Source organism: Apiospora aurea, assembly GCF_038362705.1.
Source record: "Apiospora aurea strain CBS 24483 chromosome Unknown utg000002l_segment0_segment0, whole genome shotgun sequence".
Taxonomy (NCBI): Eukaryota; Fungi; Ascomycota; class Sordariomycetes; order Amphisphaeriales; family Apiosporaceae; genus Apiospora; species Apiospora aurea.
This window is the reverse complement of record NW_027117389.1, coordinates 512,388-535,772: the sequence shown is the minus strand read 5'-3', so window position 1 is coordinate 535,772 and position 23,385 is coordinate 512,388. Positions and strand designations below refer to the sequence as shown.

The window sequence follows — 23,385 nt, the reverse complement described above, 5'->3', positions numbered from 1 at the left end:
TCTGCAGATAAGGGGCGTAGGTGAACGAGGCAGGCCTCGTGGAAACCCAGCGGGTTGATGCAAAGTTCCAGAAACCGCATGGGGCTGGGCTGATTGAAGTGGTGGTGATGCCGTGTTCACTAAGCGACGGGGTCAGGGGTCAGGACAGATGGCAAAAGGCTCAATCTGATGTATTCACTTACTCTTGGATTGATCTACGCGTGAAAGTAGACCAAGCAACATCTCAGAGATGGTCCGGGCGAGTGATAGTAGCCCAAGCAACATACCAGAGATGATATGACGAAGCGCGGGTTCGAGGATTGACAGTGCGACAATAAGGGTGATGACCCAGAGCATCGCTTGATGATAGAGAGACACGCCGTGATAGGACATGATGCTCGAAGAAACATCGGGTCTCATCGGCAGCGCGTCCATCCTCGGTTCAATCATCGCGTTGATTTATCAAGATGAATCAAGATGCTGATGATGGATATCAAAGTTTGATGGAATTGGGTGCACATGGGGATGCAGAGATGAATGATGAAGGAGTGAAATTTCGATCTGTTCTTTTGAAATGAGACAGATGGTTTTTACCTGACCGCTAAGGCGAACCCCCACCCGAAAATGAGAAAGATGACCTGAGGTTATACTCATCCAAATTGACTGGAGAAATGACCCAATGGGGATAAATAAGCGAGAACAGCCATGTAACCCCAAAGGCCTGGGAACGTCTAATCCCCAAACCTGCCAGCTCAACGCCGTTTATTCGTCTTGCACCCATGAGTTCAACATTACACCGCCGTCATCTTCGCTCTCGTAGGTGGTATGTGATAACCAGCGTTCGCTATACGAGCGTCTCGAATATCCACTAGAAACCCAGGGCTCAGAGGATAAAGAGGACTCCTTTTCCCTACACCTCAGTGGTAATTAATCACTGAAAGGTGCATACAGTGTCTAGAACAGATACGGAGATGGACCAAATCGACAGAGAACTGCAGGAGGTTTAGTTACTGAACGAACAGCTTTCTTCACCGCATCCGCAAGTGGTGAAACTTGCTCTTCCGTCTGAAGGACACTTGGCCTGCCACACCAGCCTGATACATATTCCATCATAATGTTAGAAGAGACTGCAGTGGGAGACAGCCGTCCAATACTACTCTGATGGTATGCTCTTCATACTGGCCTATGTGCAACTGTGATCGAAACTCCCTTCCAATCATATCGCCAGCTACCAGGGAAATTGCTTCGAATTACAGCTTTTCGATGGTATGAAAGTGATGTTCTCGCTTATTTATCCCCATTGGGTCATTCCTCCAGTCAGCTTGGATAAAGATAACCTGTAAAACAAAAACAAAAATATTGCAACCAATCGGGGCTACTAAGCGCCGAGGTAGTCTTGGCTTTGTGTCTCCTTGGAGCCTTGAATGATAGCGGGGATCCCTGCACATCTGCGACGTTGTTGGTTGTCACACAAAGCCCTACGACCCCGTGATCCAGGTCGCGTAGCACAGAATTCCTGACCCGACTAGTTGGGTAGCGCGGGGAGATCTCGGTCTGAAGGCTCCAGCATGTAGATGAACCACACCTATGATCAACAAGGTCTCGGAGTCTTGCTTGAGGCCTCTAGAACCTCAATTTGGATGTTGCTATTATATCAAACAGGGTATTGATTTTCAATCATGGTGCAGATAGACTCAGACTTCGAGCCCGCAACGATTCCTGGGGAGGAGAAGTACGAGGGAACAGAAGTCGACCCCCACGTTGTTGCTCGTTCGTAGCACCCGCAGCAGCATATATACTGGGCTGTTTGCTGACATGTTCCCAGTCCTCCCAAAGGACTGCCAGATCGTCTGGGTCACGACCCGTGGCGCCAGCTTCTGGGCAGTCAACTACAAGATTACGGTGCAGTCACTGGGGGAGGAAACAGAGCAGTCTTACTTCATGAAAGTGTTTCTGCACAACCGTGGCCGTGAGATGGCCGAGGCAGAATATGAATCCACCAAGGCCTGGTACAATGTCGTTCCAGACAATGTCGCCAATCCGATCGGATGGGGCGAGCTGGCGAGCAAGCCGGGGAGATGGTTCCTGCTCCTCGAGTTCCGGGACATGACCGACAGAATGCCGCTTGTCTCCGACTTCGTCACAGTCGTGGCCGCAGGACACCAAGCACCGGTGTCGCCGACGGGCAAATTCGGGTTCCACCTGACCACCTTTGCGGGCGACCAAGCCAACGACAACCGGTGGTGCGATACCTGGGAGGAATGGTTCACTCGGGCCATGAGAAACACTATGGAGGCCGAGCTCCGAGTCCATGGGCCCCACCCCGAGTTGCAAGCGCTGAGTGAGAAGATCCTTACTCGGGTGATCCCGCGCTTGTTGCGGCCGATGGAGACGCATGGTCGGACGATCAGGCCGTCTCTCCTCCATGGCGACCTTTGGCACGGGAACGTTGGGGTAGAGCATGGGACCGGGGCTCCTATCATCTACGACTGCGGATCCTTTTTCGGCCATAATGAATGTGGGTAGCACCCCCCTTTTGGCAAGGTCCTTGACCCCGGCTGACACGAGACTAGTTGACTTCTCGTGCTGGCGCGCGGCACGCTATCAGACCAACAGAACTCATGTGGAAGCGTACTTCCGCATTGCAGATAAGACGGAACCGGTAGAAGACTTTGACGATCGAAATGCATTATATGCTGCGTAAGCCATTCCCCTCAGATGTATGTTCTCGAATCTTGTGAATAACATTGTTCCTTTTAGCCGTAATGATTTGGCGGTCTCAATATGCTGGCCCAAAAACAGCATAACCAGGAACCTGTGAGACACCCCCTTTTCACCCAAGAGTCTTGAGCCGGCCACTAATGATGTGCAAAGCGCACTAGATGCATTCTTGAAACTCGTTGAGAAATACCCGGGTGGGTATGAAGAATACCAAAGTGCTCAAGCCAGCACCGAACACCAGCATGGGTGAGCATGGGCAAATAGGGGTAACGCACCAAAAGAGTCAGAATCAGCAGGTCTTAGTTTTCAACATTATTGGTTATCTGGGCCATCTTCGTATCTGCAGATAATGTTTCAACACTTTCGTTTCGCCCTCCAATGCATCCCTTTCAGGAGTATCAACAACGTGCCCCCTATCCCTGACAGAACCGATATGAAAGTCAGTAGGGTAAAGAACCAACCATACCCAACTCTCCCGGATAGAGGCGCCATTGCAGCAATACCAGCAGCAGCAGCTCCGCATCTCAGGATGCTACCCGATGCAGCAGCTGCGCTGGGACGGTCTTGGAAGATGTCCACCAGCAGCGTGTTAAAGGTTTGGACGATGCATGTGGTAACGAACCCAAGACCGAACTGTAGTATCAGTAGCACACTCACATGCTTTATAGGTGCATCAGAAGTTAGTTGTGGAATAAACTGGTAGGCTTCATCATACACTCGGATTACTCACAGCTCGATACGCCACAGACCAACCGTAGCCAGCCAAAATACCCGAACAGGCAACAGTGTAAATAAACATTAGTTTTAGTCTTGCCTTTTCTATGGGGAAACTAGAGAGATCAATGATCTTCTTGTGGTCTTGGCTGGCTCCCCACCGAGCGTGCTACGCGTCGGAAATTCCAGTCCATGAGCTTGCCGTTCGAAACACCGCCAGCTACAACTCCCCAGCCAATGGACAGATAGCATACGCCGACTATGAGCTCCCTATAACCATACAGCTCGCTGAATATCGCGGACATGGAGCTCTGGATGCAGTAATAGATGGTGTAGAACACTGCGCTCATTGACGCCACCATGGCCGCTTCGGGGTCAAGGAGGATGCGCACCGACCGAAGTGGGTTCGGGAACCTAGTCTTGGGTGTTGCTTCTTGCGGAATATACACTCTCTGCGGTTCGACTGCAGCATTTGGGATGCTCCATCCCGTGAGAACAGAAACCAGAGGGCGCCTCCATCGCTGGCGTGGCAGCACTTGCCCGTTACCAACGATGTGCCGCGCCGTCTCCGGGAGAAACAGTAAAGTGATGGACAGCACCAACACCCCGCAGATGGCCAGGAACCAGAACACCGAGCGCCAACCCAACCCGGCGATAAGGCCACCGCCAATAAGGGGCGCTAGTGCGGGCCCGAGATTCGTCGCGATCATGGCGAAGCCCAGCATGCCTCCCCGTTCAGATGCCGTCGCTACATCCGCGACGACGCCGTACGACACCGCCACCGTGGCAGAGCATCCCAGGCTCTGTAGCATGCGCAGCAACAGCAGGGCCACGAAGTCCGACTGCCGCGCGAGCCCCACGTTGGCTGCGGCATAAACCGCAAACATGAGCAGGAACACCGGTTGCCTTCCCACGGTGTCCGCCAGGTCGCCCAGCAGTGCCGGTGCCACCGCCTGCAGCACCAGGTACGCCGTGATGGTCAGGTTGATGTTCTGCGCGCTAGCCTGGAGATCCGTTTGCAGTGCCCCCAGGGCCGGGAAGTAGATGTTGGCGCTGAGCGGGGAGAAGAGCATGGAGAAGCCGATGGTGAACGTAAGTAGCCGGCGCTCTGAGGCGGAGAGCACAGAGTAAGGAGGTTCTTCTGCATTTGCCTCATCGTGAGACGTTGCTTGGTGAGAGGCTTCTTCTTTGTCTGGCATCACACTCGTGTTAGGGAAGGTGGCGATAGGTGGAATGCCTCGTGTCACTCGCCTCGGGGACGCCGCTTCGCGGAGAACAATGGGGCGTCCCAAGTGAGGGGAACAAGGGTGGTATCCCTTGCCACATACTATCACGTGATCGAATACCCCGAATGGGTAACCAATACCACGTTTGGGAGCTCCAGGGGGGACATGCTAGGACTCTACCTTGCTGGTAGGTGCTCAGGCCTATTACAAAGAGCCTTTTTCGCCAAAAAGAAATACGGCAATGGATATTGCTAACAGTAAGAGCTGCTCGTATCGCAACGCATTTTCTCGAGATCTGAAGACAAAGGGGCTCTATGATCCCACCACTCTAGAGAAACTGGCCTACTGGCACATCACGGTCAGGCACTTTCTGCTACACGGAGGTAGCATTGCTTGTGTGGTTGTTATTGCGATATGTGGGAATATCCAGGGCGATCTCTGATGGTTTTACGCGTCTCGATGCCACGGTGACACCTCAAGTAGCAAACATCCGGGGAGGCCCGAATCGACGCCGTGGGTAACAGTGGGCACAGTCGTCCGTCGATGTTGTCGTCGTACAACGGCTTCGCGCTTATTGCAGCTACTATTGCCGTACAGGCAAATAAAGGCAACGGAGCTGTTGCACATTGTCAGGTTGCCGCCGGTACACATCTAGATGCCTAAGCACAATGGCTATCGACACTGAGATCGACGATGAGGTCGACGATGAGATCGCGATGGGATTAGATCGACGATGGGATTGAGGACCAGATCACGATCCGCCGCCCATGAAGGCATTGCGGAAGCTGAGGCGATCAAAACATAAATACCACAGACTGAACATCGAGATTTTGGACTCTTCTTCTTCAACCACCACCAAGCATCTGCCACCATCCCACATCTTCTCACAGAAACACTTTCACATAAGCAAGCAAATTGCCCAAGGCATTTCATCATCCATCTCATCACCATGAAGCCTTCCACCGTCCTCAGCACGCTCCTGACCGCGGTCCTGCTCCCCGCCGCCCAGGCAACCTGGTGCACCTTCTACTTCGACAGCAAGTGCACCAAGCACGCCAACAGCGTCGACTTCGACTGCAACAACATGAACCTCTTCTCGAGCGCCGGCAGCTACGTCTCGTGCCACCCCGGGATGAACAACGACAACCTGGACTGCCTCGCTTCCCGGTGCGACGACCAGTGGTGTCAGATGGATCCGTTGAGCATGACGGGAGTCCCGGCGAATTACACTTGCACCAGCACGGGCGGCCCCGGGCCTTATTATATGTTGGCGGAATGGGAAAATGAGGGCGCTACTTAGAGGGATTCGGAGATGCCAATCAAGATGACGGGTCCCAGGGGCCGGCAGTCTTTCGACATGGGGTTTTGGGAGGCAGCAACAAGGAACTGGGAAAGGGTTTGGTGTGCAAGGGGTTCGCTCGAGTTGAGATGCTGCTAATGAGGCTATTGAAGACTGATGTTTTGTGATAGTTGGCTTCTCAATTTGCAATAATAGAGACTTATGCATGATTAGGAATCATATGTGTGTTTCATGACCGGCTGTAAGAATCGGTGACGAACTCTAGTAGATCCAAGACGTTGACCCGGAGTAGGCCATTCTACTTCAGTACTTACTTACTCTGCCCAAGTCCAGCGTTTATTCTGCCCTACCCAGATGATTGTTCCATCGTATTCCAGTATATGAAATTGTTATTCCAGGGTTGTTTATGATCCCATTTATTTGTGTGCCCCAGACTTGGCCATGTAGTCCTTTTGTCCGGTCGGGGACGCGCTGGCTGAGTTGTGAATAAAAGCTTCCTTCTTGGAGCGTTCGATGTACGCATGTATCCAGCGGTTGCCGCCCACGTGTAATGCCAATTTTTAAGCCGTGTGCGCCGGGCGCTGGAGCCACAATGTATTTCTGTAGCGGAGCGATGGTGGGTCTGGTGGAAGCAGAAAAGGGGCTTCCCAGGTTAGTCAGCAACCTTCAGGTAACCCAAGGTTTATTTGCTCTGTATTTTAGGTACACATAAAGCATAATAACACCCCAATATAACCGAATTCCAGTTGATATACGAAAAATATTCCGATATTCTTGACAAGAACGATATTTAGCTTTGGCTGTTTTTGGTCGAACAGGACACCCATTATAACAAGGTATTAACTTATCAGCCCCTTCGTAGCCACCGCCTGCCATGTCTTCCTCCGCAACAATCGATGGACTCAGAAAACCGACTAATGAGGAATGCCGGTACTACTTCGCTGGACTGACTGGAGGGAAACTAATTGTACGGACCGACTCTCGTCCTTGGCAGGGCCCCCCGACAGAGGCCGGCTGGTCTAATCAGTTATATCCAATCGCTAAGCGCTACGTTGCGCTGGGGGTCAACCCTTCGCAAGACCGCCCCATTGTCTTTGCTGTCCGGCCCCTTTTCCCCAAGATTGTGTCCCTATTAGAGTCCACAGAGTCCCCCTGGACATGGTTTACGTGCATACGCATAGGCCATGGCGCTGGCACTAGACTCGACGAAGACAACTTGAACACGAAACACCCGGCCGTACTTCTTCTGAACGTAGAATATTGTACGACCTTCGAGCAAATGGCGCGAGTGACCAGAAAGATCAAGGACTTGCTCAACCAACACAATGTTCCGATCCATGTCGAGGTTCGGGAAAACACTCTGCACAACCACGGAGCAAGCTCCGGCTTGTCAGAGCACCAGAGCGTCCCTACGCTGGAGTCTGTTGTGCAAGATAACAGATACTGGATGGCCACCGATGTGGACGAGGAAAATGCACTTAGCATGAGCCAAGAGACTTTGCCCCTTCTTTCGACCCTTGGATGGGAAGTGTCAAAGACTAAGAGCAAGTTGTCGGACGATTACAGAACTGCTGGGCCATTCTTCAATCTCGAAGGCTCAGATGACCTTTTTGTACCGACCTGCTCCCACGTCCTTCTACCAGAGACAATGAGCCCCAAGTTCATCAAGCCGGGTAAACCAGGACCCGAGGTCTCACAAACATGCCCCTACAACTTCAACAAGATCCTGCACTTTGTGGACGGGTCTGTAAAGAAGTACGCACACTCGTCTGCTGTTATGGAAGCCATAGAGAAAGTCGGGAGATATGATGAATGGCTAGAGTCGAGATCTGGACCCCAACCTGATGAGCCGCACCAGTCGGAACGTACCATGGCAGAAGTCTACAAGTATGGTTCGGCAATTCTCGCCGCATTGAAAACTGTGTACGACGATAAGGTACCTGAGAAGAACGAGGTCAGAGAAGATACAGGTATCAAGAAACGAGTGGTCGGCAAGGTTTATGCTGCGCCAGAGTACCGGGTCATCGGCACAAAGGGAGTCATCACCGAGCCCGAGGCCCGAGGGTTCTTGAACGACTGGGCACTCGTGAAGCTCGACAAGAATAATTTCACAAAACCCAGCAACAAGGTGTACTTGGGTCGGACAGGGAGGTCTTGGCTCACGGCCCAAGTGGAGGGGGGCCCTGAGTTGACGTTGGAGCAACAGCGGGCTGTCGACCAGGAGGTTGGCTCTCAGAATGGCTTCCTTCGGATGAATGGGAACTTTGCAAGCATCCAGGAAGACGATCCAGAGCAAGGGAAGTGTGGAATTCCCTGTGTTCGCGTGTTGAAACGCGGAGCGTCGACGCACTTGACCTTTGGCGTGACGAATAGTATCGAGGCCTGTGTTCGTACAAAACGGTTTTCAGGGGAGAAGAAGGTTGGCTCATCCTGCACATGGGAGCAGCTTCTGCTTGTTGTACCCTTTTCAGACCAGGCCAGAAATGTCGATACTAGGACCGGAACGAGGCGCACTTGCTTCTCGGCCGCCGACGACTCCGGGTCTGCTGTACTGGACATTTACGGTACCTTCATCGGCCAAGTTGTCTCCGGTGGTGGTCCCGGTGGCCCTTCGAATACCGAGCTAGAGACGTTCCGGGCCCATATGGACGTGACATTCGTCCTAATGGCTGGCCCCTTGATGGCTGAGATTAAGCGATGGACACAGAGGAAACCTAACCTGTTTAAGCTTTAATAGATACTCCTAGTAACTCGGCAGGAATGAACTGGAAGTTAGGCCGGAATAAAATTCAGTTTAAGGCGAATATAGGAGGAACAAATTTAACTATTTCCTTTCTCTTCTTATATTAGGTTGCTAACAGTAGTCGAAGATCTCAAAAGGATTAAGTATTTACTGTGGCAGGTTTCAACCCTTAAGGAATACGGACATCTTTCAACCGAGAGATTCGGAACTCGTGCACGTTCGGACGGTTAAGACGAAGTAAATGAGAGAAGCATAGATTGAGCTCGTCAGACGAGCTTAATAGGTGAGCCTAATCTACTGACTAGTGTGTGGGTCTACCCTGACCTAGTAGTCGGTAGGACCCCACAGGTGATACAAGCGTCGGAGGTGGCGATTCGGGGTTCGGGACGTAGGATCATGGCCACGACATCGGCTCCGGTGACATGGTTAGCGGAGGATCACTCGACGACGCCGATCTTGAGGGCCAGCTTCTCTCCCTTCTGCTCTCCCAGAACGAGTAGTGTAGACTAACGAGCACTAGGCATGGCTGTATATTGTTGGGTAGTAGACATATAATCCTACCTTTATCGGTCGACTGCTTATTCCGTTGGAAGGGTCGGCTCTTGTGGAAAAACAACGTGAATCAGTACACGTTTATACGATCACTTACTTGGCAGCCGTTTGGTGATTATCCCATTGGACTAGTCGAGTGAGCTCCGATCCATTCATACTCAAGACCTCGGGATCCAGGGCAATTATACTTGGGGGACCAATTGCTCGGCTTTAGTGCTGCTGATCCTGGCAGCGGTGTATCATACGATAAAGTGAACTTCGCGCGGCAGAGATTGTTCTTATATTGGCGTGGGATCGAAAGGCTCACAGGGAAACATTTTAGATTGGCAAGTGTATAATGAAGAAGCCACTGCAGACTATCAAGGTAAGATACGCCAGTATTGCAGGGAAGCGAATGTGCATTCTTCAACCAAAATTGGGCCAAAGTCGAACCCCCTCTCCCCTAGAGTTCACTGTCCTCCGTACATATCGAACTTCAAAATGTAACACTAGCTAGGTAACTATACCAGAACACAACAACATCTTTGATATAAGTTCTTGTATCTCCTGTAAACTGGGTTAGATATATCACAAAGGTCAGTTCTACTTCATTGGGACCACTTACGCCGCCGCCGCGCCCCCTGCTTCGGTCAATCAAACCACGCGAAGTTTGTACCAAGGCCCCCCCGCCCCCCGTGCCGACGCACTGCGTGTGCCCCCTGGCGATGGTCGTGGCCTGCGTGCCCGCTCCACAGCCCTGGTCCGGGCACCGGGAGATCAGGCAGGCGTTGCCGACGTCGTGGCACTTGACGAAGCCGCCGCCGCTGCCGAAGACGTTGTTGTTGCCGCAGTTGAAGCTGGTGCCGCCGTTGGCGTTGTTCTTGCACGCCGAGTCGTAGTAGAACTGGCACCAGGTCGCCTGCGTCGCGGCGGGGAGGAGGCCGAGGGCGGTGAGGAGGGTGCTGAGGAGGGCGGAGGATTTCATGGTGGTGGGGAGAGGTTGTATGGATGGATGGGGATACTGGGTTTGAGTTGCTTTGTTTGTATGTGTATAATTGATGGTGAGCAGGTGGTGGTTGATGTAAGAAAAGTTGAGAGATTTTGGCGAGGCACTTATACTTCTATCACCTACGTAGGTATCTACAGTCTCGAGACCATCGATGGCTCTCATCTTCAGCCATAGTAATATTCTAATATTCGGCCCCGCGTATCTAGCTATAGGGGGTCAAGGTCAACTTACGTGTGTCGCGCGGCCTCAGCCAATGTAAAAGGGACTCGTTCCTGCCTGTGTGACTATACCGGGACCGAGAGAGCATCAAGCTGAAAATAGTATAAAAAGAAAGAGAGAGAAAAGAGTCGGGACCGAGATAGCTCAGATTCTTCCTACTGCTAGGCACTACAACTGCCGTGCTGTATGGATATGCTTACTGTTCACAGTGACATCAAATGATGCCTCGACACCTGTACGGCATCCGGACCTCCCAAAACCGTTCCAACGAGCTCCACAATCAGGCGCTATGTCGCTCTCGCCTTGAAATACTGAAACACATATCATGTCATCCTTCCTCCATGCTTGCTATTCATAGCAAGAAACGTCCCGCGAAAACAAGCCTCTCGGAACCGAGGAATTCTAGCAGGGTTATACAGATCTTTGGAATATTCAGCGCCGGTTCAGATAGGGAAGTCCTCTAAACCGTTGTTCCTAGCTACAACATAATCCATCAGAGAGCACGATCCTTTCACATACGACCATATCCTGCTGAATACTAGGGATCCCGTCCGCTCTCCCATATATAAGCAGCAGAGAGCCGAATTAGTACTAGGGTCGGTGACGACCTGGGAATCCTCGGTGTTGTATGTTTTTGCCCCTTTTTGCGACCGAAAGCATGGACAGGTCGAGAGTGCATCCAGCAGGTACTTACGAAAACATGTCGAAGATCAGGAGCGCACTCATAGCAGCTCCCTCAATACATGGCACATGATCTTGTATTTTTGTCATTATCATCTAACGTCTATCAATTCTTCTACAATAGGAAACGAGAAATCTGTACCGGAACGCCAGTTCTATCATTCTAATTACCCAACTCGGGGCAATGCCCATTTGGTCATCCACTCGGACTGAAGCACCTCCTGTATAGTTATGCGCTCTTCAGGCTTGAACCTGAGCATGCCGCGCATCAGATCAAGGATCGCCTTGGTCTCCTCCTCCCCAAAGACGCCCATCGCCTCTTGCTCCCGTCTGTGCTTCTGCACGAACTCCTCGAATGCCTGTTCCAGGGGCGGCCAGGCGTTGCGGTGACCCGTGGGATGGCGAGGGACCTCTACTTCCGTTTCCGTCACCAACTCTTCGGTATTGGACCGTTCCCAGTGCTCCCGCCAAGCGAGGGGCAGGCCGTGGTAGCCCAAGACGTCGATCTGCTGGGCCACGATCTCGTCCATGGTCTCCGTCTCGCTGAAGATGAAGTTCATGCCGAGGATCTCCCAGATGGCGGTGCCGAGACTCCAAATGTCCGCCGAGAAGGAGACGGGCGTGTCGGGCTCGAAGAGGGCCTCGGGCGCGCGCATGGCCACGGGCGTGTTGCAGTCGCCTCCCAGGCGCTCCTCGGTGGCGGGCGCGAAAGCCTCGCCGAAGTCGCCGAGAATCAGGCCATTTGCGTCATCCAGCGTGAACTCCTCAGCCATTCTGCCGAGGTAGAGGGGCACGACCGCCTGAGGCGGAGCATTGGGCGGAAGTGGCTCCCCATCGGCCCGATGGATGGGCACTGTTTCAGGCTCGCCAAAGGTCTTGCGGAAGTCGGCGATGGACAGCTCGTCAATCGTTGATGGGAGCTTGACGAGAACATTGCGAAGGTGAATGTCTGTATTAAGGTTATTTATTAGCCTTTTGTTTGCGTTCTCGTACGTGGAGGTGAGGAGGAACTTACCGCCGTGGACGAATCCCTGCGAGTGGATCAGGGATACGGCTAGGGCCAATCTCGCGGCCAGCAACCGGGCGACCTCGATGGGGAAGAGGCGATTAAATGATGCTTCTTTGAGATTTCCCTGAGCCAGAGTCTTTGTGTAGCACACGTGAATCCCATTGGGCCCTCGGACATTGAACACCTCCAAGACCTGCGGGATGGTCGTGCTGGCATCGAAGGCCCCTGAGCAGTTTCCAGCGTCGACGGCACGGATTCGCTGAGGGCGCGCAGGATGCTGGGCTCCCGGCGCGGGAGCATCTGGCCGGAGATGGCCACCTTGAGCGCGACGTAGCGTGTTGTCTGCTCATCGTGGGCGAGCCAGATCGTTGAGTACCCACCGTGGCCCAGCTTATCCACTATTCGATAGCGTCTGTGCAGCAGGTCATCCACCACGACGGGATGGTACCCGCCGGGCTCGTAGAGCGCCAACGGCTCGACGCCGTCAATAAATTCGTACTCGATGGGATCGTTGAACGATATCGTCGAGAAGTATCGTGAGCGAGAAGGGTTTCCAATGATGTTTTCCTGGGGTTTTCTCAAGCGTAGTCCCCCCAGGACGCTGCTGCGGCGGGAAACGCCGAAGCTGCGCTGTCTCACATTCAGAGCGGCTTTGGAAAGACGGCTGACGTGGGAAAGTAGTCCATGGGAAACCGAAACATGAGATATGCTGCGTCGAGTTGCAAACATGGCATGGCTAAGACAGAAAAGATGGTCAAGATGGTTGACGGTGAGTGGGAAAAATCCGAGACACGCATCGTGCCATTAAGAGCTAAAGAAAAACCTGCTGACTCATCGCTGTCGCCGTCTCCACTAATAGCCTGAAATACCCCTGAAAATGCATACCCCTTGCTTGACCACTTAAGGTTATATCCAAAAGGGGTCAAGGACGTTACGCCTGATTGGAGGAGGGAAAATGATGCACTGGATGAATAGAGTCACTAGGCGAGGGAGGCATACAACTCGATCTTCCAGATTCCAGCACATTAAAAAAATTGCTAGGCATCCAAATATGATGAGCATGCACTGAATAAGTGCTTGGATAGAAGTTGCATAATTTAGTACAGCAACCCCAGACGCAACCTGTTGGCAGCGCTTATAAATGACCTCCGGCGGCCCCCAAACTCAGAACACTGCATTCTTCTTCTGATGCCTCGCTACTATCCCGTAAATAGGCATGTCGACCATCAAACGGGTCTGGGCGGCCATCTTGGCGATGTTTTGGGGAATGGTCCAACCCCTAGGTTGTTCTTCCGGATGCTGAGATAAGTCCTTCCGGGCTGCCGGGGTCCGTTACAACAGAGTCGGTCAGCCCTAGGCACTTGTCGACCGTTACCACAATGTAACGGTGATATGACATGCATCTTCCGCTTAGTAGAACATCAGCGAACTGCTATTACCACCATTGTAGAGAGAGACCCTGCGTACTACATGTGCTGCCATACCCGCCTTCAATTACCGTCTCACCCCTCGGATGCCTGTTTGGCCGCTGAGCCTCCTTCTGTTGGGCGTTTGCTATGTGTCGTTCTCGGCACTCAAAGTGCAGACAAACATACCATTGGCTGATTGGTCCAAGAGAAGACGTTGACAGTGAATGCAGTGCTACCTTATAATGACCATCAGCAAACAATAACGGATAACGAAGACAGAACCTGTTTTAATCGTCGTTTATCGCATTCAATTCTCTGCTTTTCCCAGACAATGCTTTTCCTTTTTCTTTCCACTCTGAAACTAGCTTACAGCCCTATTCCTTTTTGAATACACGACCCGTACATAATCACTTCGATGGGCTCCAAACAAACGAGACCATCTCCGTCTTTGAGCAACTAGAAACCTTTTTGTCTCATACCGGCTACAATCATGTCTCCCGCTACCAATACTATGCTGAGCCTTCTCGAACGAGCGGCCACCAGCTGCAAACACATTGTTTTCTACAGCCTGTCAAGTCCCCATAGCCCTAGTACCATAACGTACTCAGAGTTGCTGACGAGAGCAAATGTCAGTTTTAGGATTGCACCCAACATAATGTCACAGGCTAACGCAAGCTCTAGGAAAACGCTGGCTTGCTGCTGCAGGCTGGCATAGCCACCAAGGGAGAAATTGTGCTCTTGCATCTCGACCCACAACAGGACTACGTTCTGTGGTTCTGGTCCATCATTGCCGCGGGTGCGGTCCCAGCAGTCTCTACGCCTCTGGCTTCGGATCCTGTATCCAGAGACCGCCATTTGCAGCACCTAAAAGGTCTTTTGGGCATACGCACAGTCATCACATCGACCCATTTACAGACCGAACTAGACGCCATCAGCGAACTTCGTTTGATATCTATCGAAGCATTCGTACAATGCAGCAATGCCTTGTCGGAGAGACTGGACGCAAATGGCGCCAACAATGGACATTCGGCAACCGAGGAGAACACCGCAGATAATAACAGTCCACAACAACGACATGCCACGGATCCGGACTTGGCTTTCTTAATGCTTACTTCTGGAAGCACTGGCAACTCCAAGGCTGTGGAGTTGCGGCACTCACAGGTCTTGGAAGCTCTGGAAGGTAAACGTAGGATCTTGGAGACCACGGGCGACGATGTGTTTCTCAACTGGATTGGTGAGTCAAGCTGGACAGCTGACCAGAAACATGTAACACATGTCCGTATGCTAACTCCTTGTCATTTGACAGGTTTTGACCATGTTGCCTGCGTCACCGAGGTACACTTACACGCCATGGCCGTGTGCGCAAACCAGGTACACCTCGAACCCAAACTCGCGATCAACGAGCCCCTGCTCTGGCTAGACAAGATGAGCAAGCACGGCGCCACTGTATCGTTTGCTCCTAACTTCTTCCTAGCCGCCGTGCGCAAGGTAGTAGCTGCTGCAGTTTCTTCTGGGGACGGCCGGGCAAAGTACGATTTGTCCACCCTGAGACACATTGTCTCCGGCGGCGAGGCCAACGCGGTGGGGACGGGCGAGGCGTTCAACCGACTGATGAGAGAGATGGGAGCGCAGTCGGATGTTCTGCGCCCTGCGTTCGGTATGACGGAGACCTGTGCCGGGTCCATCTACCACCTGAACTTCCCTGCCCTGGAGAACGAGGCCGGCAGTGACTTTTGCTCGCTTGGGCAGCCTACGCCCAGCATACAGATACGCATCATGGGCGACGACAGCAAGCCCGCGGCATGTGGCGTGTCTGGCAACCTCGAGCTCCGAGGACCGGCTGCATTCCAGGGCTACTTCAACGACCCGATCAACACAGAGGCGAGTCTTACCAGCGACGGCTGGTTCAAGACGGGCGATACCGGCTACGTCGACGGAGCGGGCAACTTGATGCTGAGCGGCCGGACCAAGGATTCCTTGATCATCAACGGCGTCAAGTACTTCTCGCATGAGCTGGAAGCGGCCATCGACGACAGAGCTGGACCTGGTCTCGTTACCTCCTATACTTCGGCTTTCTCCACTTGGCCTAAGGGGGCCGACAGTGAGGAGGTTGTGGTTACTTTCAAGGCCAGCGAAGACATCACGGACGAGGAGTTTTCCAGGACCATATCGGAGATCTCCAAGGCGACATTGCTTTATTGCCCGAAGAAGCCGCTTGATGTTGTCCCGCTTCCCCCTGCGCAGCTGTAAGTTTCTTCTTAACCCACATTGAACGGTTGGCCTGCTAACACCCTTCAAGTTCGAAATCTTCTCTGGGCAAGTTGTCAAGATCTGCATTGAAAGCTGCCTACGAGCAGGGAAAGTTCAGGGGCTATTCTGATGCAGCCGCGAAGCGGCTATCGATTTACCGTTCATCTTTAAGAGTGGCCCCTGAGACGGATATGGAAAGGGCTTTGGCTCTTGCCTTTTCCGCCGAGTTCGACATTCCAATAGAGGAAGTGGGTGTGGATGCCAGCCTCATCGATATGGGCGTGGACAGCATCCGCCTGCTGCGATACAAGGGCCGCATTCAGCAGCAGCTCGGCTGGGACCGAGACATCCCGATCGGGACGCTTCTGATGAACCCTAGCATTAGGGACATGGCCGCAGCACTCGCAAGATCCCAACAGACCACATCCGAGTACAACCCAGTTGTCGTTCTGCAGTCGGTGAAATCCAGCTCACCCCCTATTTGGTTCGTGCACCCGGGACTGGGCGAGATCTTGGTGTTCCTCAAGATCAGCACTTACTTCTCGGATAGACGAGTCTATGCTCTGAGAGCGCCGGGCTTTAACCCTGGGGAGGAGATGTTCTCATCTATTGATCACATGACGAGTGCCTATATGGAATCGATCTTGAAGCATCAGCCCGAGGGCCCATACGTGCTGATAGGATACTCCTTCGGCTCGATGATCGCTTTCGAGACGGCCAAGAAGCTCGAGGCTGCCGGTCACCGAGTTGGCTTCATGGGCAGCCTCAACGGCCCGCCGCATATCAAGTGGCGGTTGGTACAGGTCAGTAATCCCCGATACGATACAGTTCCCTTAACGATGGCTAACGGTTGCGCATAGCTGGATTGGTGTGAGCTGTTCTTGAACCTGGCCTACTTCCTAGGTTTCATCACGGAAACAGAAGCCGTCGAGAGATCTGCCGAGTATCATAAGTTCACTAAGGACGAGATCCTCGGCAAGATCCTCGCCGACGTTCCGCCGTCGCGGCTCCAGGAGCTGGATATGACGGCAGCGAAGCTGGAGCGATGGGCCAATATCTCCGCCGGACTACAGGGCCTGGCGCACCATTACGACCCGTCAGGCACGGTGCGGCATATCGACGCCTTCTACGCGCGGCCGCTGCTCGCGGTGGGGAGAGATAAAGAGCGCTGGCTCCGTGACCATCTGCGACCCTGGGAGGACTTTGCCGAGAACCGAGATGTGCGATTCCATGATAGCCCAGGAGCTCATTACACTATGCTGGATGCCGACCATGTGTTCGAGATGCAGAAAGTACTCCGGGCGGCAATGAGGGCTCGGGGGATCTACTGTTCATAGTGATACAATGGTATATTGTGTAATACTTGAATACTAACTTCTGAGATCGTCGATCCAATAAAACTAAATACGAGAGGAACTACGACGATCGGCTAGATGGAGAAAAGAAACAAAATGAGTAGGTGAAACCAATGCAACATAAATCAAAAACCCATAAGCCTATGAAAATGAAATCCTTCGTGAACGCTTCAAAAGTCCGGCATCTCCCGATCCTCTCTCTTGACTTCACTCTTGTAGTAATCATTCCGATCGAATCGATTTGCAGCCCGTTTCTTCTCGTCCTCTCTCTTGATACTTTCAACGTAGCATTGGAACTTGTTGGTGATGTCCAGTACTCGCTGAAAGTGCGACTGGTCCACGACAATAGGCATCTTCTCATCGTCGAAGTCCGGGTCTTCCTCGTGCTCCGCTTCGGCGAGTGTAATGGCCGTCTGAAGCGCGTTGCGGATGTCTCGGCCGTTGAGCTGCGCTCCGCCCGACTTGGCTTTGTCGAGCACCCATTTCTTGGCGCCCTGCGAGATTTGGATCTTGCCGGCTCGCTCCTTGGCCGGTTTACGGAAGAAGCCCTGCCAGATCTTGTACCTATCGTCAGGAGACAAAGCGTTGTACCCGATGGCGACGTGTACGCGAGAGATGAAGGCATCGTCAATCTGGCCGACACGGTTGGTCGTGAGGAAGAGAAGGCCGCTGAAGTACTCCATGCGTCGAAGAAAAGCTGGTTGATATCCATGTTAGCTTTGGCTGTTTCATCATAAGTCATGTAATCACTTACCCGAAACCAAGCCATTTCTTGCCAAGTCACGGTTCTGTCTTCGCTCGAGGAAGATGTCCGCTTCGTCCACAAGTAGAACTGCATGCCAAGCCTCTGCCATTGTAAAGCATGTAATCAGTTCGCGTTCGACTCTCGTTTCGACGGTCCCGATGTCTGCAATGGTCAAGGCTACCAAAGGGCGGTGGAGGTATTGCGCCACGGCTTCCACAGTGTAAGTTTTGCCTACTCCAGGCGGCCTAGTAACACCATTAGCATCATCATTATGTGTCAAGAGCCTTTGTAGTTACCCATGTAGCAGGATGATCTGCCCTGTACCCTTGCCTTCTACAAAGCCCGCCGCCCATGTTGCACGTTTGCTATTCTGCCTTCTTGCCAGACCCTTAATGGTTTTCAGTTCAGATTCACCTAGAACTAGATTCTCAATGCTCTGGGCAGATCTTGTAAGTTGTTGGATACTGTTAGGGTCAATTTCCACTGCAAGGTATACTAGATTAGTATCAATAGAAAGACGGAATCATTCATAATATACTTACACCATTGCTTTGTCTTGAGTGCAAAAGCTCGTGTCCTTGGGCAAAGTAGAAGTAGCTGGTGCTCACTAAGAGTCGATGTGAGCGACGAAACATAAGGTATTTTCGCTGCGGCTCGTTTAGTGGCCAGGGGCGCAGAAAACACGGCATCGGTGCTCTTTGCTTCTTCGTCGTCAGAATCTTGGGCGCTAGCCACGGAGGCTGCGTCGTCGTCCTCCATGCCAGTCGTGTTGACTTTCATGAAGTCATACTTCTCGAACTGCGTGGAGTGGTCGATAATTAGTAGAAAGTCTGGTGGTGATGCGTGCATGTTAGACATGCCGCGTTTCTGATCTAGAACGATTGTTCCGGAGTACTGGGTACTTGCGTTCGTTTTCTTGATGCAATACTGGTTGTTGAGGGAACCTACATGTTTGTTGCTGCCAATGATCGGGCCATTGTAATGAGCAAGCAGGTGCCCCTTTTGTATGGATTCGAAAACTATCTTGCTACGCTCCAGGATCTTCTTACGCCTTTCGCCCTTGTCATGTGTATCCCAGACAGTAGCTGGGCAGACACCGAGGCTAGTAAGCGCCTTGGTTCCTGTATAAGCAGGTATGAAATATCGGATCTTGGTCCTGCTAATGTGTTGCCCATCACTGTCCAGATACCACATATCCAGATTCCAGCCCTCAGACTTCTGCAGCGTGTTCACGTCGCGAAGACTACGGGCTAAAGTGCTTTGAATAGAGATGACTACACAGACTGATATCACCTCGTTCTGCTGAAAGTACACATCACTACCAGGTGCGAGTACATACCACAGCATATCGAAAGGCAGCCGAGGGTTCTGCTTTTCCAGAGCTTCTTTGCATGGAACGACACGACTGTGATAATAGGACTCCAGGAACTCAACAAGATGACGTAAATGCTCTTGCTCAAGCCGCTCGATGGCTTCGTCGAGCCGTCAACATCCTTGTCATCTTGCGAGCTTTGCATCTTGGGAACGTCATTGTGGGCTTTCAACTCCAAAAAGCGATGCAGAAGAAATCCCCACGGCTCGTAAAATTTCAATGATGAAGTGTTGTCCAAAGGTTGCACTGCCATCACGTCGCTCCACGCAGTTGTTCGCGTATGGTAGAAGAACTCAGGGTAGTACCCTGTCACTTCTCGCAATGTCCGGCTTAAGAAGGGTGACCTGACAATTATACACCTCTGGGACATAGTCTCGAGGTCCAGAGCCTCGATTGCTTCTGGCTTTTTCTTGTGTTTTTTATGGCCCGTGGTGGTCGATGAAAGATTAACGACTGCCTCGCAAGACACCTCGAAGACGCAGCCTGTCCATTTCGGCCGAGGAGGAACGTTGATTGGGGAGGGGGCAACAGTTGCCGTTGTAGGAGCTTGTTTTTGGCTTGGATCCAGGGGTAATCTCAATTGGCTTGTCGCTTTCGTAGATAGCATATGGCCTCTCTCTGCCGCTGTGGCGCGTGTTTGCCGCGTCGTAAACACCGAGAGACCAAATCACAGGCGGTTTGTTTTCACCTTCGTCTTCATCTTCGTCGTCGTCTGCGTCTTCGTCTTCGCTTTCAGCTCGGTCGCCACCTTCGTTTCCGGCTTGGATGTTGTCTTGCCTGTCGGCTTGGGCGTTTTCTTCGTTTCTGACTTGATCCCTGTCCTCCACGTCAAGTCTTTGCTTCTTGTAGAGCTTGTGGATAGTAGGGCGGGAGTCTCTGGGAATGGACAGACTGAAGTCAAAGAGGGAGTTCCTGGGTGAAACCATGGCTATGAAGGCACTGCCACTGCGGTGGTCACATCACCAAGTGAGGTTTCGAGGTCAGATAACCCAGTTTTGGATTGATGTTGGTGTATCACAGCCTGACGAGAAAGAAGGGAAGGACTGGCAGGGACCCCGACCTTATCTTGGAGGAGATTGCGAACCATTTGCACTGCCTTTCAGATTATGTAGCGCCGGTGTTGTCATTGGCCTGTCAGCACCGATATGCATGCACTCCGCCACATGGCTCTGTGGAAGTATTCAGGTAAATTTCATTCCCTCCTCAAAAGAAACTGCCCCGCCTTGTCGAATTTCATCGTTCATCATTCGAAAGAAGTGAAGGCAGGCTACGGACATTTTTAATCAACACGTAGAATCTCTTGACTTGGAGTGAGTCACATCGACCGCCCATCTGATTCTTGCGACCTTCGCGATTAGAGGCTCATTCCCAGCCCTGTTCAGCACATATACCCCATGGGCATCCCGGGCGCCCTCAGCACCAACATTTGGCACCAATAGCAGGCCATCGATAACGGGGAACGTGGGATGCTTTTCGGGGACCCTGTTCCTCCTAGTCTCAGGCTTTCGTCTCTGTTCTCTCCCCCTTTCATGAGACAAGGTTGGCGATTAAAACCAGCGCCTTGGGGCTATCTGTCGCGACACCATTACTTTTATTTGGCCGAATAATCATCATAATGCCGCATACGGATCAACAGCTTATTCAGTCATTTAGTGATGAGCTCCAACAGGATCACCCAGGCGATATCCTTGGCCGTGGACTGTCAACGGCGATCGCAATTGACAGACAGTAGGAAAGGAGCATCGCTACCCTAGGAGACAGCTGGAACTTCTTACTATCTGAAGGGCGACAACTTGTTATTGAGTATGGCTTCCTTAAATATATTTTTCATCTGTTTAACTCTTTCCTTGGTTGCTTGAATTGTGTCCTAGGTTAATATTGGTGATATATAGTCTCATTCCAGACGAAGAGACAGTATTGCTCAAGCAAAGTTCTAAACTATACGATGCCTGGACCAAGTTCTGCACGAGCCTCCCCCTGACCAACAGGCCAACTTGTCCCACGAAAAACCAAGCTTGAAAGTTCTGCATCAGTCTGTCACAAAAGCTTCAGATACATGGAAAGAAAACCGAGATGGCAGAAAGATTGGCCGGGCAAAGACAGTCTTCACCAGCCTTTGTCAAACATTTCAGTCTCACAGCAAACTGGTCTCAATAGTCCCTACCAATGACAAATATGTGACACTCCTCACAGGGTCGCTTTCTGCCATCGCGTCACTAAGCCTCTACAACAGGATTCTTATTTATGAAAGCCACCTAATATAATTATTATAGGCCTGTACAAACCACCAGAAGCTGGCTACCGGGGTCGCCGACAGTCTAGATGAGCTCAGTCAGGATATGGCCTACTGGAATGACTTAATTAGCCTTTTCCCCCACAAGAGCATGATGCAGCGCTACATCATGGAACTGTATACAGTCGTGTTTGAATTCTTCACGGAGATTTTCACACAGTGGTCTAAATCCCCTTGGAAGCGCTTCATCAAGAGCTTTGATGAACAGGCTTTCCACAATCTCTTCACCGAGAAGCGCAGTCGGATGAAGGCTATAGAGCACAGGATGGAACGCTATGCACATGGTGTCCACATGCAGTCAGATATGACATTCCAAAGGGATACTAGACGGTGGCAATCCGACGTGGATCAGACGCTTACGCAGATAATGCGCAGGCTTAACAATAACGTGCAGAATGGCCTCGAGAGCCGGATCCAGCACGCCTTACATAACACGTCCATAGGGCTATTGGGCACATCTTCCCAATGTCCATTCAACGAACAGGTCGGGTCGGGAATGGCCAGTACGAACCTGGAACCTGTCAAGGCAGAATCGGACAACAAAGTGGCATACACTGAGAAGCCGCCAGACGAGAGCAGCTGCAGCACAAACGACGCATTGAGTCTTCTCGAGCCTATAGCCGCCCGATATAACAGCAACATCCAGGAGCTCGTTGGCCTTACTTCTAGGGCGTTGAAGGTTGCCGTGGAGATCCAAGTTAAACGGCGCCTCGAGACTTGGACTTCGAGCCTGGACTCGAACAGAATATGGATGCAAGGGCCACACGATGCCTCACACCCGAGTCAGAACACCCTCACTGCTGCGTGTCTTGTGGGATTGGCCAACCATAACAAGATCCCTTTCATATCATACTTCGGCTCCCTTCAGCAAGAGCGGGACATGTACGGGAGGTACCTTTCGCCCCCGGAGATTCTGCTGGACATGGTGAAATCCCTAATTGTCCAGCTGCTACTCATTCAAGATGATCCCAGCACCATAGTTGAGGTCCTCACTCGGGACTTCGAAAAGCTGTTGGGGTCGGCGGTCGACCTCGATGTGCCGTTGGACATACTACGCAGGCTCCGGGCCTTGGTGCCGCCATACCTGTTGTGTGTCATCGAGTCAGTGCAAATATTAGAGGACCGAAGCAACACCAGTCACACAGAGAGCCTTCACAAGGTCCTTCGCGAAGTGATCAACCTGGGACAGCCACAGCATCATACGCAGCCGCAGGCAAGCGAAGGCACAGGAGGCGAGGAAAAGGTTGTCAAGGTATGTTTCACTTCCGACGGCCACGCAGACGTCCTAGCCGTAGCGGCTCAGCGGGGATCTCTGGAAAAGATCGCCTATGATGCCGAGGGGGACGCTGGTGGCGAAGGCGAACAGCTCGGATCCCTATGGGATGATGGAGAAGGGAGCGATGATTAAAGAACTGTTATTCGGTTTCTCATATCAGATGCGTCCGCTGATTTTCGTTCTGTCGCGTTGTTAAACAAGTGGTCTCAATTTGGAAACGATGGTAATGCTGCGGCGCGTTGTAGAGGATGATTCCGCTTGCCGGCCCATTCGGGTGGCGTGATACTTTACACGAAAAGGTAGCTCTAGGAGTATCATGGACAATCCGATATGCTTTTCGTGTATTCCGATATTAAGCAACTTAACTGGTTTGGAAACATCGCGGTTACTACTACGTAACACCAGCTGTCCCAGTAACAACCAGTCACATACATGTAGTTATCCTATTTCCACCCAGGTCCCATGATCGACTAATCCAGATCACAAAACACGACATTGATTAAATTTACTCAATTGATACTACAGAAGCGACTGCCTTCTACAGTGTAGCTAT

General features: G+C 51.9%; 9 protein-coding genes across 9 annotated transcripts; 5 read left to right on the top strand and 4 right to left on the bottom strand.

Moving 5' to 3' along the window:
* Positions 1 to 1,794: 1,794 nt before the first annotated feature.
* On the top strand, positions 1,795 to 2,683 carry PG986_002560 (uncharacterized protein; the record flags this gene model as incomplete). Its single annotated transcript, XM_066838782.1, has 2 exons — positions 1,795 to 2,497; positions 2,553 to 2,683. 2 exons carry the CDS (start codon positions 1,795 to 1,797, stop codon positions 2,681 to 2,683), a joined length of 834 nt encoding a protein of 277 aa, XP_066703846.1.
* An 856-nt stretch (positions 2,684 to 3,539) lies between these two features.
* PG986_002559 (chloramphenicol resistance protein) lies at positions 3,540 to 4,613 on the bottom strand (the record flags this gene model as incomplete). Its single annotated transcript, XM_066838781.1, has 1 exon — positions 3,540 to 4,613. The coding sequence occupies one exon, from the start codon at positions 4,611 to 4,613 to the stop codon at positions 3,540 to 3,542; it is 1,074 nt and encodes a 357-aa protein (XP_066703845.1).
* Positions 4,614 to 5,589: 976 nt separating this feature from the next.
* PG986_002558 (uncharacterized protein) lies at positions 5,590 to 5,940 on the top strand (the record flags this gene model as incomplete). The annotated part of the gene is made up of 1 exon (XM_066838780.1): positions 5,590 to 5,940. The coding sequence occupies one exon, from the start codon at positions 5,590 to 5,592 to the stop codon at positions 5,938 to 5,940; it is 351 nt and encodes a 116-aa protein (XP_066703844.1).
* An 874-nt stretch (positions 5,941 to 6,814) lies between these two features.
* Positions 6,815 to 8,674, top strand: PG986_002557 (uncharacterized protein; the record flags this gene model as incomplete). Its single annotated transcript, XM_066838779.1, has 1 exon — positions 6,815 to 8,674. One exon carries the CDS (start codon positions 6,815 to 6,817, stop codon positions 8,672 to 8,674), a length of 1,860 nt encoding a protein of 619 aa, XP_066703843.1.
* Positions 8,675 to 9,684: 1,010 nt separating this feature from the next.
* PG986_002556 (uncharacterized protein) lies at positions 9,685 to 10,199 on the bottom strand (the record flags this gene model as incomplete). The annotated part of the gene is made up of 2 exons (XM_066838778.1): positions 9,685 to 9,723; positions 9,840 to 10,199. The coding sequence occupies 2 exons, from the start codon at positions 10,197 to 10,199 to the stop codon at positions 9,685 to 9,687; spliced, it is 399 nt and encodes a 132-aa protein (XP_066703842.1).
* Positions 10,200 to 11,290: 1,091 nt separating this feature from the next.
* On the bottom strand, positions 11,291 to 12,861 carry PG986_002555 (kinase-like protein; the record flags this gene model as incomplete). The annotated part of the gene is made up of 2 exons (XM_066838777.1): positions 11,291 to 12,341; positions 12,380 to 12,861. The coding sequence occupies 2 exons, from the start codon at positions 12,859 to 12,861 to the stop codon at positions 11,291 to 11,293; spliced, it is 1,533 nt and encodes a 510-aa protein (XP_066703841.1).
* Positions 12,862 to 14,031: 1,170 nt separating this feature from the next.
* Positions 14,032 to 17,128, top strand: PG986_002554 (acetyl-CoA synthetase-like protein; the record flags this gene model as incomplete). The annotated part of the gene is made up of 5 exons (XM_066838776.1): positions 14,032 to 14,169; positions 14,223 to 14,775; positions 14,848 to 15,787; positions 15,841 to 16,594; positions 16,652 to 17,128. 5 exons carry the CDS (start codon positions 14,032 to 14,034, stop codon positions 17,126 to 17,128), a joined length of 2,862 nt encoding a protein of 953 aa, XP_066703840.1.
* A 188-nt stretch (positions 17,129 to 17,316) lies between these two features.
* Positions 17,317 to 20,189, bottom strand: PG986_002553 (uncharacterized protein; the record flags this gene model as incomplete). The annotated part of the gene is made up of 6 exons (XM_066838775.1): positions 17,317 to 17,843; positions 17,901 to 18,136; positions 18,188 to 18,386; positions 18,434 to 19,174; positions 19,231 to 19,569; positions 19,772 to 20,189. The coding sequence occupies 6 exons, from the start codon at positions 20,187 to 20,189 to the stop codon at positions 17,317 to 17,319; spliced, it is 2,460 nt and encodes an 819-aa protein (XP_066703839.1).
* Positions 20,190 to 21,665: 1,476 nt separating this feature from the next.
* PG986_002552 (uncharacterized protein) lies at positions 21,666 to 22,964 on the top strand (the record flags this gene model as incomplete). The annotated part of the gene is made up of 1 exon (XM_066838774.1): positions 21,666 to 22,964. One exon carries the CDS (start codon positions 21,666 to 21,668, stop codon positions 22,962 to 22,964), a length of 1,299 nt encoding a protein of 432 aa, XP_066703838.1.
* Between the last annotated feature and the right edge of the window lie 421 nt (positions 22,965 to 23,385).